Source organism: Odontesthes bonariensis, chromosome 11, assembly GCF_027942865.1.
Source record: "Odontesthes bonariensis isolate fOdoBon6 chromosome 11, fOdoBon6.hap1, whole genome shotgun sequence".
Lineage (NCBI taxonomy): Eukaryota > Metazoa > Chordata > Actinopteri > Atheriniformes > Atherinopsidae > Odontesthes > Odontesthes bonariensis.
In genome coordinates, this window is record NC_134516.1 from 7,344,128 (window position 1) to 7,360,201 (window position 16,074).

General features: G+C 45.3%; 3 protein-coding genes across 7 annotated transcripts in view; 1 reads left to right on the forward strand and 2 right to left on the reverse strand.

Moving 5' to 3' along the window:
- Positions 1-14,145, forward strand: part of glsa (glutaminase a) — a 35,590-nt gene extending 21,445 nt beyond the window's left edge. For 2 of the 3 annotated variants that reach the window (XM_075477379.1, XM_075477380.1), the window contains exons 8-18: positions 5,556-5,588; positions 5,788-5,846; positions 5,963-6,029; positions 6,233-6,283; positions 7,578-7,754; positions 7,837-7,968; positions 8,052-8,144; positions 10,085-10,146; positions 10,229-10,305; positions 10,382-10,445; positions 12,737-14,145. In XM_075477379.1, the coding sequence (XP_075333494.1) occupies positions 5,556-5,588; positions 5,788-5,846; positions 5,963-6,029; positions 6,233-6,283; positions 7,578-7,754; positions 7,837-7,968; positions 8,052-8,144; positions 10,085-10,146; positions 10,229-10,305; positions 10,382-10,445; positions 12,737-12,884 (963 nt within the window). In that variant the 3' untranslated portion in view covers positions 12,885-14,145. Of the gene's footprint in view, positions 1-3,863; positions 3,914-5,555; positions 5,589-5,787; positions 5,847-5,962; positions 6,030-6,232; positions 6,284-7,577; positions 7,755-7,836; positions 7,969-8,051; positions 8,145-10,084; positions 10,147-10,228; positions 10,306-10,381; positions 10,446-12,736 lie in introns of those variants that run through there. The other variant, XM_075477381.1, reaches the window with a different exon arrangement.
- On the reverse strand, positions 10,541-12,123 carry LOC142391943 (uncharacterized; the record flags this gene model as incomplete). The annotated part of the gene is made up of 2 exons (XM_075478138.1): positions 10,541-10,579; positions 11,422-12,123. Coding segments are annotated over 2 exons (741 nt in total), but the record flags the coding sequence as incomplete, so codon positions are not given.
- Positions 14,146-15,525: 1,380 nt separating the features above from the next.
- Positions 15,526-16,074, reverse strand: part of stat1a (signal transducer and activator of transcription 1a) — a 29,128-nt gene continuing 28,579 nt past the window's right edge. For all 3 annotated transcript variants that reach the window (XR_012770581.1, XM_075477385.1, XM_075477384.1), the window contains one exon: positions 15,526-15,968. Coding sequence is in view for 2 of the 3 variants with exons in the window: in XM_075477385.1 (XP_075333500.1) it covers positions 15,942-15,968 (27 nt within the window). In the remaining variant the exon portion in view is untranslated. The remainder of the gene's footprint in view (positions 15,969-16,074) is intronic.

The window sequence follows — 16,074 nt, forward strand, 5'->3', positions numbered from 1 at the left end:
GTAGTATGAGAAGCCAAGGAAATACCATCTAGAGTTACTATATAGCTTGATAATCTCTCTCTGAAGCGCTCAGGGCCAAAGATAACGACTTCACTTTTTCTGAATTTAGAAGCAGACAGTTCTGACTCATGCAGGTCTTTATGTCTTTAGAGACAGAGAGATCATGTTTCAGAGAGATCAACTGGACAGAAGCCGTCTAAATACAAATCGGGTTCTAAAGATACTTCTAAAGCTGCTGCCCCTGATGATACATCACTGATAATAGTGGGAAGGACTCCATCAACCTTCTCTCTGATAGAAACAGTTTTACTGGTAAAGAAGCTCATAAAATCATCACTGCTGAGAGTTAAAGGAACACCTGGCTCAGCAGAGCTCGGACTCTTTGTCAGCCTGGCTACAGCGCTGAAGAGGAATCTGGGATTGTTCTTATTCTCTTCTATCACTGATGAGCAGTTCTAGCTTTACGAAGGGCTTTCTTATACGTTATTAAACTATCTTTCCAGACTAATTGAAACTCTTCTAAATTAGAGGAACGCCACTGTCTCTCCAGCTTTACTCTGCTTTAAAGCAGCTGTGAATTATACCAAGGAGCCAACCTCTTCTCACTGATTACCTTCCTTTTCAGAGGGGCAACATTGTCCAGTGCTGTACGCATTTAGGCAGCCGTCCTCTGTCACATCTGCACATGGCAGTGAAGAAAATGATGGAATTAACTCTTTAAATCCTGATTTTTATAGCCGCAGCCTCAGCTGATAAATCGTGTGACTTAAAGACGGTGAATTCGGGTCTTAACTCGACTCCATCCTCATGCATGTACACCAGAACAAGGGCAGTATCTGATTAACTCGGTACATTTTCTCCCTCGTACGGTCGTTAAATTCCTTCCCAGAATCGTCCTTTTTCATTTGTCAATAAAGCTACCTCAAGCGCAGCGTCTCCACCACTTGGGCTGTCTTCGAAACCGCATACTACATACTGCATACTACATACTACATACTGCATACTACATACTGCATACTACATACTGCATACTACATACTACATACTACATACTACATACTGCATACTACATACTGCATACTGCATACTACATACTACATACTACATACTGCATACTGCATACTACATACAACATACTACATACTGCATACTACATACTGCATACTGCATACTGCATACTACATACTGCATACTGCATACTACATACTGCATACTGCATACTGCATATAGAGCCAATTCAAAAACAATTTCCCAGCTAAGGAAACCAACAGATTGCATTGAAACTTGTCTTCAGTCCAATCTCCCGTCCTGAACGTGCCTGAGGCGACTGTGGAGAGAAAAAACTCCCTTTGAACAGGAAGAAACCTCCATCAGAACCAGAACCAGGAAGGGTGGCCATCCGCCTCCACCAGCTGGGGGCTGAGAGGACAGAAAAGAGGGGAAAAAAACCACTGTAACACCATTCAAAGGATACCTGCTGGAACAGGGAAACGAGTTAATGACCACAATAATGTCACATGTACATAATATCATTTGAGAGCCAAACTGGCAGCTGGTTCCACAGAGAGGGGCCTGATAACTGAAGGCTCTGCCTCCCAAACCGGCAGCTGGTTCCACAGAGAGGGGCCTGATAACCGAAGGCTCTGCCTCCCAAACTGGCAGCTGGTTCCACAGAGAGGGGCCTGATAACTGAAGGCTCTGCCTCCCAAACTGGCAGCTGGTTCCACAGAGAGGGGCCTGATAACTGAAGGCTCTGCCTCCCAAACTGGCAGCTGGTTCCACAGAGAGGAGCCTGATAACTGAAGGCTCTGCCTCCCAAACTGGCAGCTGGTTCCACAGAGAGGGGCCTGATAACTGAAGGCTCTGCCTCCCAAACTGGCAGCTGGGCCCACAGAGAGGGGCCTGATAACTGAAGGCTCTGCCTCCCAAACTGGCAGCTGGGCCCACAGAGAGGGGCCTGATAACTGAAGGCTCTGCCTCCCAAACTGGCAGCTGGTTCCACAGAGAGGGGCCTGATAACTGAAGGCTCTGCCTCCCAAACTGGCAGACTCGGTTCCACAGAGAGGGGCCTGATAACTGAAGGCTCTGCCTCCCAAACTGGCAGCTGGTTCCACAGAGAGGGGCCTGATAACTGAAGGCTCTGCCTCCCAAACTGGCAGACTCGGTTCCACAGAGAGGGGCCTGATAACTGAAGGCTCTGCCTCCCAAACTGGCAGCTGGTTCCACAGAGAGGGGCCTGATAACTGAAGGCTCTGCCTCCCAAACCGGCAGCTGGTTCCACAGAGAGGGGCCTGATAACTGAAGACTCTGCCTCCCAAACTGGCAGCTGGTTCCACAGAGAGGGGCCTGATAACTGAAGGCTCTGCCTCCCAAACTGGCAGCTGGTTCCACAGAGAGGGGCCTGATAACTGAAGGCTCTGCCTCCCAAACAGGCAGACTCGGTTCCACAGAGAGGGGCCTGATAACTGAAGGCTCTGCCTCCCAAACCGGCAGCTGGTTCCACAGAGAGGGGCCTGATAACTGAAGGCTCTGCCTCCCAAGCTGGCAGCTGGTTCCCACAGAGAGGGGCCTGATAACTGAAGGCTCTGCCTCCCAAACTGGCAGCTGGTTCCACAGAGAGGGGCCTGATAACTGAAGGCTCTGCCTCCCAAACTGGCAGCTGGTTCCACAGAGAGGGGCCTGATAACTGAAGGCTCTGCCTCCCAAACTGGCAGCTGGTTCCACAGAGAGGGGCCTGATAACGGAAGGCTCTGCCTCCCAAACTGGCAGCTGGGCCCACAAAGAGGGGCCTGATAACTGAAGGCTCTGCCATCACTCTGAGACAGGATGTTCCTGATTTTAACAATATTACGAAGATGAAAGAAAGCAGTCCTAGAAACCTGTTTTATACTACATACTGCATACTACATACTACATACTACATACAACATTCTACATACAACATACTGCATATTTGCAAACTGCAAACTTCCATTCTGCATACGGCATACTACATACTGTATACTCATCGATCAGACAGTATGCAGAGCGTTTACCCACAATGCATTTCGCTCCTGCTCGAGCCGAAATCAGCCGGCCTGAAGCTGATTTTGCTTAAGCTCTAAACTCTGTAAACTTTAGCAACATTTGAAACATTTTCAGGAGAGAAAGTAGTCGTTTAGATCCCCAACGTGTTGAAAACCTGACAAAATACCGGCTATTTACAATTTTGTCCCCACGAATCGGCGCTACTAAAGCTAGCCGCAGTGAGCTAACGCACTTCATGTTATTTTCACAAAATAAAATGCCCGTTGCCTTTTATCATAGGGAAAGCCATTACCATACAATTGGTGCTTTTGTTTTGAAAACAGGAAGTGAACCTACCCTCGTTGTAGCTAGCTTGAAACTGCCGTTTTGACAGGAAATGACGATCGGCGACGTCACGTTACGTTGCATCTTGGGTAGTTTGAGTATGAGCAGTAACCTCATGATGCATACCCAACATTTCGGAGAATCTAGTATGCATCCGGGAACTTCTCGCTTACTCAAACTCGCATACTAACTCAAAAAGTTAGTATGAGTAGTAGGAGAAGTATGCGGTTTTGAACACAGCCTTGGACTTTAGAGAAAGAAGCAGAACAAGGTTTTCAAAGAGCAGCTGTGGGGTGCGATGATGCGATTTAAACAGTTCAGGTGATAATTAGCAGCTGTGGCAGCAGAGACTTGTTCTGAATCCCGACCAATCACAGCTGAGCATGTTCAGTGAGGACTCTGTGCATGCCCCCCCCCCCCCCCACACACACACACACACACACACTTCATATGTGCAATGTACCCTGTAAAGGCTCGTTGTGTGGTTTTATGTGTTGTTGCATATTTTCCAGCATTAGGATCTTTGGGAAATTATGACCACATCAACAGGTCAATGACGTTGGTAATTTTCCCTTTTTTTAATAATTCTCCCCTCTTTGGTCTGGATTTGTGAAGCTTTAGCCTTTACGTGGCTGTTTCTGAATGTTTCTCACCTACATTCTCCACCACTGTTTATACACCTGGATTATAAACAGCGCCGCTCTGGTTTTCTTCATTTCTTCATTCCTCTGTAGAGAAGAGGCTCTTTTTGTTTTCTTTAGTTTCAGAGTAAAAAGCTAATTTTTGTTTTTGTTTTTTTAGCAGTCAATCTCCTTAAAATCCAGTAAAAAAAAAGAGAGTTTTTGTCTCAGAGATCCCACTTTGTGCGCTCACGCTGCCAGTCACATGACATCCATCCCTGTACTCTGGTTGGTCTGACCTGGGATCTACTTTCAGTGCAGCTATGATGTGGCTGAGCTAGGGCTGGGCAACGATTTAAAAATTTTTATCTAATTAATCACATGATTTCCCTGATTAATCGCATTTGTACGCAAAATCCAAAAATGAATCCAAAAGTAGTGTATAGCTTTTAGCATTTAGTTTTATTTTAAATGTGCTGCCATATGAATGAAAGTGCCATAACATTTGTTGTGCAAACACAGTTTTAACATCAGCATCTTTCTGTAGTTTTTATGTAGAAGCCTCGCTCCACTGTCTGTTTCCTTGAATGACTTGCTGCTATCAGTTGTGTGTTTTGTCTTTAAGTGATATTTTAGACTGGAACTACTACGGTGATAAGATAATTCAACTTGGCTGTAAATGCAGGAGTTTTTTTTTTTTTTTTAAATTTATTTTGAAATACGTGCTTTTATGTTGAAACAAGTAAAACAGGAAGTAGCGGCGGTTAGCTCCGTGAGCTACACACATAAAACCTGCGTTAATGTGCGATAAAATATTTATCGACGTTAAATAATTAACAAGTTAACGCGATAATAACGAGTCAACTCGCCCAGCCCTATGCTGAACATCTGGAGAACATCTGCGACCACGTGAATAGTTGTAGAATAAGGAAAGAGTGTTTATCTCAGCTTAATGTGCAACGTTGAAAACAAACAGACACAGTTTCCCTCTTTAGTTCTTCTTGAAAACAGGAAATCTGCTGTGGGAACATGGATTCAGCTCAGAGAAGCAGAATCTAAGTCAGAAAACTACATTTCCCATGATGCATGAGATAGGCTTGTGTTTTACTGGGCCTTCAGGTGGAGAACTGTTCCTTTAAGAGTTAGCTGGCGCTGATCATGTGACTCGCAGTGTGACGGCAGCAGGAAGTGGGTCTCTCACACACACACACACACACACACACACACACACACCTGTGTTAAAATGCTGCTCATCACAGCGGTCCGTTGCACCGACCTCGTTCTACTTTTCATGTTGGTTTTCCTTCGTTTCACACAAGCAGAACCCCTGAGTGGATTAACCGTTTTATTTCACCTCCTCCATCCTCCAGCTCGTCTCCACCTCTAATCTGAACCCATCTGATGTCATGACTGAATGACTTGTCACACCAGTAGTGATGTGAACTTGCACTGTTTTTCTGTGTTAGCTTAACATAGAGATGCGCCTCATCTGTGAACGTGCTGATGTCACAACGTGTCTTTTCTTTGTTCTGGGGCTGAGAGGTCGATCCGTAACCGCTGTGATTGCTTCTGTTTGTGTTTCAGCAAGGCGCCAGCAATGCTGAGAAGTTTGATTACGTGAGTATGAGAGTGTTGTTTGGTCCCAAACTGTGGAAGAGGCCCATCACTAGTGCAACCTTTTTCATCTGATTATCAATTAAAACACAAATATCTTTCATCTGCTGTTAGAAAAGCCAGAAAATCTTTATATAAGACACGTCTTTTATCTGAGTAGAAAGGCTTTGGATTCAGCAGGATCCTGTTCTCTGCTCTGCAGGTGATGAACTTCATGAACAAACTGGCAGGAAACGAGTACGTGGGCTTCAGCAACGCAACGTGAGTACAGAAACGCAGCACTCTGCGCCTCCTGGCGTCTTCTTCTGGGAGCCCAAACCGTTCGGTTTGGGTTTCTGTGACTGCAGCTGAGTCACGGTTCGCTCTGTTTGTCCCAGATTCCAGTCGGAGCGCGAGTCTGGGGACAGAAACTTTGCCATCGGCTACTACCTGAAGGAGAAGAAGGTGAGAGAGAAGCCGGCTGCTTTCACTCAAAACCATTTGGCCTATTTTTTTTTTTTTTTTAGTTTATTTGTGCACGATAAGTAGATTTTTCCTCCCACTCATCACATCAGGAGTCCTGTAAAGCTCTGAAGGTTTTTCTTTATTCCAAATCTGCTGTAAGGAAAGTAGCCGTGTGTGGTCTGACCGTGTTTTGGTCCTTTCAGTGTTTTCCGGATGGAACCGACATGACGTCCATCCTGGACTTCTACTTCCAGGTGAGGAAGATGAGTGTTGAGTGCTGCTTGATCGATGAGTCCAGTTATCATCGAAGGCTGTGTTCGAAACTGCATACTACATACTACATACTACATACTACATACTGCATACTGCATTCTACATACTGCATACTACATACTGCATACTGCATACTGCATACTGCATTCTACATACTGCATTCTACATACTGCATACTGCATACTGCATACTACATACTGCATACTACACACTGCATACTGCATTCTACATACTACATACTACATACTACATACTGCATACTGCATTCTACATACTGCATACTACATACTGCATACTGCATTCTACATACTGCATACTGCATACTGCATACTACATTCTACATACTGCATACTGCATACTACACACTGCATACTGCATTCTACATACTACATACTACATACTGCATACTACATACTGCATACTGCATTCTACATACTACATACTGCATACTGCATACTACATTCTACATACTGCATACTGCATACTACACACTGCATACTACATACCGCATACTACATACTGCATACTACATACTGCATACTGCATACTACACACTGCATACCACATACTGCATACTGCATACTACACACTGCATACTACATACCGCATACTACATACTGCATACTGCATACCGCATACTACATACTGCATACTACATACTGCATACTGCATACTGCATTCTACATACTGCATACTACATACTGCATACTGCATACTACACACTGCATACTACATACTGCATACTGCATACTACACACTGCATACTACATACCGCATACTACATACTGCATACTACATACCGCATACCGCATACTACATACCGCATACTACATACCGCATACTACATACCGCATACTACATACCGCATACTACATACCGCATACTACATACTGCATACTGCATACTGCATACTCATCGATCAGACAGTATGCAGAGCTTTTACCCACAATGCATTTCGCTCCTGCCCGAGCCGAAATCAGCCGGCCTGAAGCTGATTTCCCTTAAGCTCTAAACTCTGTAAACTTTAGCAACATTTGAAACATTTTCAGGTGAGAAAGTAGTCGTTTAGATCCCCAACGTGTTGAAAACCTGACAAAATACTGGCTTTGTTCCCACGAATTCGGCGCTGCTAAAGCTAGCCGCAGTGAGCAACGCACTTCCAACATTTCAGAGAATCTAGTGTGCATCCGGGAACTTAAAAAAAGTTAAAGTTAGTAGGAGAAATATGCGGTTTCGAACAGAGCCAAAGTCCCTCTCTTTGTTCCTCTCCCTCAGCTGTGCTCCATCGAGGTAACCTGTGAGAGCGCCAGCGTCATGGCGGCGACGCTGGCCAACGGCGGCTTTTGTCCAATCACCGGAGAGCGCGTGCTGAGCCCCGAGGCCGTGCGAGACACTCTGAGTCTCATGCACTCCTGCGGGATGTACGACTTCTCCGGACAGTTCGCTTTCCACGTCAGTAGCTGCGTCCCACAGCACATTCGATACTGTAACAGGTCATTGTGAAGAGCGGGCCGTCGTCCTCTGTCTGTTTCAGGTGGGTCTGCCGGCTAAATCTGGTGTCGCCGGAGGGATTCTCCTGGTTGTTCCCAACGTGATGGGCATCATGTGTTGGTCCCCTCCGCTGGACAAGCTGGGCAACAGCGTGAGAGGCATCCAGTTCTGCACGGTGAGCCCAGCTTCGGAGCTGTGACGCCCTGTTTGGGAACTCTGTGATCAGCCTGAAGCAGTGAAAGTGTTTTCTCCTTCCAGGACCTGGTCTCCCTTTTCAACTTCCACAACTACGACAACCTGAGGCATTTTGCCAAGAAACTGGATCCTCGCAGGGAGGGAGGAGATCAGAGGGTGAGTGCGGGGCACTGACGTCGTTATTATCCTTTGGGCTGAGCAATGTTATCGATACTGCGATTATATATTGATATTTTGTCTCCCGATAAAGTATCGATTTTTCAGCCGCGAGTGTCGGTTTTCTTTTTTAAAGCAAACTTTATTGAGAAGTCCAATCAGCGACGATTCATGTCAACTCACACTGTCCGAACCGTTGGCTGAATATCGTGCATCGAATCGTTGGCTTAATGTTGTGAATTGTATCGAATCGTTGGCTGAATATCGTACATCGAATCGTTGGCTGAATATCGTGAATCGAATCGTTGGCTGAATATCGTGTATTGAATCGTTGGCTGAATATCGTGTATTGAATCGTTGGCTGAATATCGTGTATTGAATCGTTGGCTGAATATCGTGCATCGAATCGTTGGCTGAATATCGTGTATTGAATCGTTGGCTGAATATCGTGCATCGAATCGTTGGCTGAATATTGTGTATTGAATCGTTGGCTGAATATCGTGAATCGAATCGTTGGCTGAATATTGTGAATCGAATCGTTGGCTGAATATCGTACATCGAATCGTTGGCTGAATATCGTGAATCGAATCGTTGGCTGAATATCGTGTATTGAATCGTTGGCTGAATATCGTGTATTGAATCGTTGGCTGAATATCGTGTATTGAATCGTTGGCTGAATATCGTGTATTGAATCGTTGGCTGAATATCGTGCATCGAATCGTTGGCTGAATATCGTGTATTGAATCGTTGGCTGAATATCGTGCATCGAATCGTTGGCTGAATATTGTGTATTGAATCGTTGGCTGAATATCGTGAATCGAATCGTTGGCTGAATATTGTGAATCGAAACGTTGGCTGAATATTGTGTATCGAATCGTTGGCTGAATATCGTGCATCGAATCGTTGGCTGAATATCGTGCATCGAATCGTTGGCTGAATATCGTGCATCGAATCGTTGGCTGAATATCGTGCATCGAATCGTTGGCTGAATATTGTGTATCGAATCGTTGGCTGAATATCGTGCATCGAATCGTTGGCTGAATATCGTGCATCGAATCGTTGGCTGAATATCGTGTATCGAATCGTTGGCTGAATATCGTGCATCGAATCGTTGGCTGAATATTGTGTATCGAATCGTTGGCTGAATATCGTGCATCGAATCGTTGGCTGAATATCGTGTATTGAATCGTTGGCTGAATATCGTGTATCGAATCGTTGGCTGAATATCGTGCATCGAATCGTTGGCTGAATATCGTGCATCGAATCGTTGGCTGAATATCGTGCATCGAATCGTTGGCTGAATATTGTGTATCGAATCGTTGGCTGAATATCGTGCATCGAATCGTTGGCTGAATATCGTGCATCGAATCGTTGGCTGAATATCGTGCATTGAATCGTTGGCTGAATATCGTACATCGAATCGTTGGCTGAATATCGTGCATCGAATCGTTGGCTGAATATTGTGTATCGAATCGTTGGCTGAATATCGTGCATCGAATCGTTGGCTGAATATCGTGCATCGAATCGTTGGCTGAATATCGTGTATCGAATCGTTGGCTGAATATCGTGCATCGAATCGTTGGCTGAATATCGTGCATCGAATCGTTGGCTGAATATTGTGTATCGAATCGTTGGCTGAATATCGTGCATCGAATCGTTGGCTGAATATCGTGCATCGAATCGTTGGCTGAATATCGTGCATCGAATCGTTGGCTGAATATCGTGCATTGTATGGTGAGATTCGTGCATGGCTACAGCCCTGAATATCTTTCCGTTTTCCTTTAAAAACGTTTTCCATCCCCACCTGCTGGGAAACGACCACCTCGCCCGTGTTTATATTCTGTCTTCATATATTCTGTCTTTATCCGTTCGGAATAGCTTGATTTCTGATTTCTTCTTCTGGTGGATGCTCGTCAGCTCTCCTCTTCCTGCTGTTTCAGGTGAAGTCTGTGATCAACCTTCTGTTTGCTGCCTACACCGGAGACGTGTCAGCGCTGAGGAGGTACGGAGGTGTTAGCCGCGATATTCTGCTGTTATACGAACGGTTCATTTCAGGAAGCGCTTTGTTTTGTGCGTCTCTGCAGGTTTGCGCTGTCCTCCATGGACATGGAGCAGCGGGACTACGACTCCAGGACGGCGCTGCACGTCGCGGCTGCTGAAGGTGAAGCTCCCCGTGAGTTAACGAATGTGTTCGGTGCGTTTGTATGTATGAAGCTAACGTTTTGTTTGCGTTTCAGGACACGCTGAGGTGGTCCGCTTCCTGCTGGACGCATGTAAAGTCAACACAGTCCCCAAAGACAGGTACGCGCCTCCTGTTGCTCTTTAAAAGTCTCAACACCTCCAGCTTGTTGCACCAGTCATGTGGGAAGGGCTCGTTTGTCAGCCATGAAACACGCTTAACTTTCCACACTATCTGCCTGCAGCACAAAGTGTTGCTACAGAAATATGGTCCAGGTTAATTCAGTTATAGAACGGATTTAATGCTCCCTCTCTGCTGCCCCCCGGTGTTCAGGCAGTGCACTCACACCTCTTTTAGTTCTGACTTTGGGTGAAATTCTGATTCTTCTGGTTCTTCTTCTGGTGTCTTCGGCTGTGTTCGAAAACTGCATACTACATGCTACATACTTCCATTCTGCATACTCATTGATCAGACCGTATGCAGAGCGTTTACCCACAATGCATTTCGCTCCTGCCCGAGCCGAAATCAGCCGGCCTGAACCTGATTTCCCTTAAGCTCTAAACTCTGTAAACTTTAGCAACATTTGAAACATTTTCAGGTGAGAAAGTAGTCGTTTAGATCCCCAACGTGTTGAAAACCTGACAAAATACCGTCTGTTTACAATTTTGTTTCCACAAATTCGGCGCTACTAAAGCTAGCCGCAGTGAGCTAACGCACTTCCGGTTATTTCCACAAAATAAAATACCCGTTGCCTTTTATCATAGGGAAAGCCATTACCATACAATTGGTGCTTTTGTTTTGAAAACAGGAAGTGAACCTACCCTCGTAGCTAACTTGAAACTGCCGTTTTGACAGGAAATGACGATCGGCGACGTTACGTTGCATCTTGGGTAGTTTGAGTATGAGTAGTAACCTCATGATGCATACCCAACATTTCAGAGAATCTAGTATGCATCCGGGAACTTCTGGCTTACTCAAACTCACATACTAACCCAAAAAGTTAGTAGGAGTAGGAGGAGAAGTATGCGGTTTCGAACACAGCCTTCTTCTGGTTCTTCTTCTGGTTCTTCTTCTGGTTCTTCTTCTTGGTTCTTCTGCTTCTTCTTCTGGTTCCTCTTCTGGTTCCTCTTCTGGTTCCTCTTCTGCTTCCTCTTCTGCTTCTTCTTCTGCTTCCTCTTCTGGTTCTTCTTCTGCTTCTTCTTCTGGTTCTTCTGGTTCCTCTTCTGCTTCCTCTTCTGCTTCTTCTTCTGCTTCCTCTTCTGGTTCTTCTTCTGGTTCTTCTTCTGGTTCCTCTTCTGCTTCTTCTTCTGGTTCCTCTTCTGCTTCTTCTTCTGCTTCCTCTTCTGGTTCTTCTTCTGGTTCCTCTTCTGGTTCTTCTTCTGGTTCCTGTTCTGCTTCCTCTTCTGGTTCTTCTTCTGGTTCCTGTTCTGGTTCCTGTTCTGCTTCTTCTTCTGGTTCCTCTTCTGGTTCCTGTTCTGCTTCCTCTTCTGGTTCTTCTTCTGGTTCCTCTTCTGGTTCTTCTTCTGGTTCCTGTTCTGCTTCTTCTTCTGGTTCCTGTTCTGGTTCCTCTTCTGCTTCTTCTTCTGGTTCCTCTTCTGGTTCCTCTTCTGGTTCCTCTTCTGCTTCCTCTTCTGGTTCTTCTTCTGGTTCCTCTTCTGGTTCTTCTTCTGGTTCTTCTTCTGGTTCTTCTTCTGGTTCTTCTTCTGGTTCCTGTTCTGCTTCTTCTTCTGCTTCTTCTTCTGGTTCTTCTTCTGGTTCCTCTTCTGGTTCTTCTTCTGCTTCTTCTTCTGGTTCCTCTTCTGGTTCTTCTTCTGGTTCCTCTTCTGGTTCTTCTTCTGCTTCTTCTTCTGGTTCCTCTTCTGGTTCTTCTTCTGGTTCCTCTTCTGCTTCCTCTTCTGGTTCTTCTTCTGGTTCCTCTTCTGGTTCTTCTTCTGCTTCTTCTTCTGGTTCTTCTTCTGGTTCCTCTTCTGGTTCTTCTTCTGTTTCTTCTTCTGGTTCTTCTTCTGGTTCCTCTTCTGGTTCCTCTTCTGCTTCTTCTTCTGCTTCTTCTTCTGGTTCCTCTTCTAGTTCCTCTTCTGCTTCTTCTTCTGCTTCTTCTTCTGGTTCCTCTTCTGGTTCCTCTTCTGCTTCTTCTTCTGGTTCCTCTTCTGGTTCCTCATCTGGTTCCTGTTCTGCTTCTTCTTCTGCTTCTTCTGGTTCTTCTTCTGGTTCTTCTTCTGGTTCCTCTTCTGGTTCTTCTTCTGCTTCTTCTTCTGGTTCTTCTTCTGGTTCCTCTTCTGGTTCTTCTTCTGCTTCTTCTTCTGGTTCCTCTTCTGGTTCTTCTTCTGGTTCCTCTTCTGCTTCTTCTTCTGGTTCGTTACAGTCGTCCATCCTGCAGGAAATAAGTGTTTGTGTGTCCGTGTATTGGCTGCAGGTGGGGGAACACGCCGATGGACGAGGCGGTGCACTTCGGCCACCACGACGTGGTGACCATCCTCCGCGACCACCACAACAAGTACAGCCCTCAGGACAGCGACGCCGACAAGCAGAAATCAGAGAAGAACCTGGACGGGATGCTGTGATGGCGAGGTGGCGCCCGGCCGGAGGGCGGCCCGCTCTGAGTGGAGAGAGGCGGCGGGGGAGGTCCAGCATGTAGAAGCAACACCAAACGACCCTTAGAGATGATCAGACGCCCCTCAGCTCCCAGCAGCCACCTCTGCGGGGTGAACGCTGCTCACCGTGTCCCTCATAGATGTTGTTGTAATATTTCACTGTGTTCACTCCGAGCGGGAAACTTTTCCTTTCCACCTCCTTCCTGAACCTTCCCCGAACGCTGGCAGAACGGATGGAAACAGGAAGTCCTGACGGGGGTGGCGTTCAACCTTCCTCACTTCTTCATCACAGCCCGGTGGAATGTACCCCCCCCCAACACGGCGAGTGTGACATCTGCTCACGGGTGTGAGACGAATGATTTCACTGAAGCTCTGGGAGCCGTCAGTGTTTTAACGTTCTTCCCTCTTTAATCTCAGCTCAGAGCTTCTTTTTCTCTCATTTTTCCCGTAAAACTGGACTTTAATCGTCTGGTTTACGGTTTAATGTTTTATTTCAAAGTGAGGGACTGAAGTTAAGCAGCAGCCAGAGTCGAGTTGGTTATCTGTCGACGGCGGGAGGAGTTTGCACATATCAGACGAGACACTGCCAGACTGCAAAGGCCCGACGGGAAGACATCTGAGCCCCATGGAGCTAAAAGGGCTCCTCCTCCTCCTCCTCCTCCTTCTTCTTCTTCTTCTTCTGTGAAACTACCGTAATCACCTGACTGTGTTTGATTTAAACAGCCCACCGTTTTTATTGTAAACTACAGACTATTCTACGTGTTTGTTGATTTTTTTTCTGTCTTGAAAAGGAGAGATTTATGGATCCGTTGGGTAGAGAAGTGGCACCAAAAGCTCCAACTCATGACACGAATGTTTTAAGGAAAACAATCAAAACAAGCCTTCGTTTCATGGAAACGTACCAATAAAGATCATTTAACCCCCAAATCTGAAGCCTGTGAGGATGAGCGTCACAGTCGGGTCGTCGCCACGGTTACCTGCACAATCAGCAGACGTTCACTTCAGCCCCATTTGATCCGTAGTTTCTGGACAGATGTTACACACATTTATACAGATAACCAGCAGGTTCCCGATTGGCTCGTCAAACTGTTTAAATTACGTTCCTTTACACAAAAACCCGGAATATTTCCTCCGTTCACGGAGCGCTAACGTGCAAAATAATCCGATGTTTCGTTTGTGGGTCGGCGGGTTTTAAAGCGTCCAGGTTGGAGTAAAAAAAAAAAAAAAAGAAGCACAAAGCTGTCGTTTGAGCCCCAGAAGGGAAACGATTGTAACCCGAGTGAACTGATGGTGTGACCAAGTGTTCTGAATGTAACGTGTTTCTTCTTCGTGTGTATTTATGCTGCTGCGGAGTGTCGCAGACGGGCCAGATATTCATTCACAAATAAAATATTCAATAAACGTTAGAAAAACCCACGACGTGTCTGAGGTTTATTGGGGGGGGGGGGACCCTTAAACTGATGATAAAGTGCTGAAATAAGACAAAAAACCACCCGTCAGTCTGAAACTATTCTGAAGGGAACTTAAATTGTTTTTTTTTTGTTGTTACACGGTGGAAAGATGCAACATTACAGCTGCACTGGAAAAATAAGTGAGAAAAACAACAAATAAAAGACGTTTTTGCTTGAAATAAGCAAAAAAATCTGCCAATGGAACTAGTGAAATTCGGCTTGTCCAGATTTCTTGAAATAAGATGTGATATTTAGGACTTTTGAGTTAAAAATGATCTTGAAATTAGCTTAAAAACCTCTTCAAATGTAAAAAAAAAAGCTTGTTTCATATGAAATCTGACTAAAAACAATTTGTTTTCAAGACTTTTTCATTTAACAAGATATTCCAGATGTATTGTCTTCAAACAAGTCCCTATATCTGGCTGAAATGGTACTTGTTAGGCAGTTGTGTCTGATATTAAGTGTAATGAGATACTCAATGAGACAATTATACTTGGTAAGACTTTGATTTTTTCCAGTGTGAGGCTGAACTCTGAACGTCTGCTGCCCTGAGCTGAAATGATCCATCCAGAGAGGTGGAGTTTGGGCAGGTGAGAAGAAGAAGAAGTGCCCTCAGACTCCTCCCGGGTGTCCGTCCTCTGATCTGAACGGAGGATGACGGCAGGTTCAGGAGTGCTTTGAAGGCAGAGCTTCAGGTTTCAGCCGGCTGACGCGTTTCTGAAGCAAAACGCCTGAAATTAAAAGACAAATCCTAAAAAAATACTTATTTATTCAGCTGAGTGTGTAGCTCAGAGGGTAAGAAGACAAACTAGAAGTTTGGAGGTTGTGGGTTCACCTCCTGCTCTGGCTCAGGAGGGTTTTATTGTCACTTTAACTGAGGCGTTAAAACTTTAACTGCAGTCTGCAGGACTCGAACCTGCAACCCGCAGCATCTGGAGTCCTTTCTTATTCCTCTGAGCCACCGCTCGACACACCAGAAAAACCCTTCGGGATGTATTTGTCTGGAACATTCTTCAGTTTTTCTTTGGAAACGTGGTCCCGAGGAGCTCCTCTTCTCCTCTGGATCAGGAGGCCTCAGCCCGGCTCTACATGCCTGTGTCCTTCTGATCCAGAACAGCCTGAGACCCAGGCCTTTGTCGGAGAGTCAGAAAATACGTCAGTTTGTTAAATAAAAAAAGCTTTTATTATGTTCCCCAGACAGACAAATTCATCTTTAAATACAGTTTTCTCTGGATTGTTGTTTTTCATGGTTTTCTTTGCTACACTTAATCAGCTGTGACAGAGGCCGACTTCCCAGAAGGTATGCAGGATCCCATTCAGTTGTAGTTTAACTAGGACGAGTTTATATTTCACATTTAATGTAGAACAGAAAATTAGAATATATATATATATATATCTATCATCACATCGAAGGCGACTTATGATGTTAAAATGCCTTCAGCAGGTTTAAAAGGTCTGAGCTGTTGTGTTTTCAGTGTGTGGAGGTCTCACAATAACACAATGTGTGTGTGTGTGTGTGTGTGTGTGTGCACGTGTGTGTTGAAGAAACAGCTGCAGCAGGATGGAGGCATCATCTTCAGTTTTGATCTAACTCTGCACTCATCTAAGGAAAAAAAAGAGGAAACTTTGGTTTTTAAGGAGAAACAACACCGACGCAAAGCATGCTGGGAAATGTAGTGTCAAAGCAAAGAGCAGCTGCTGTTAAAGCA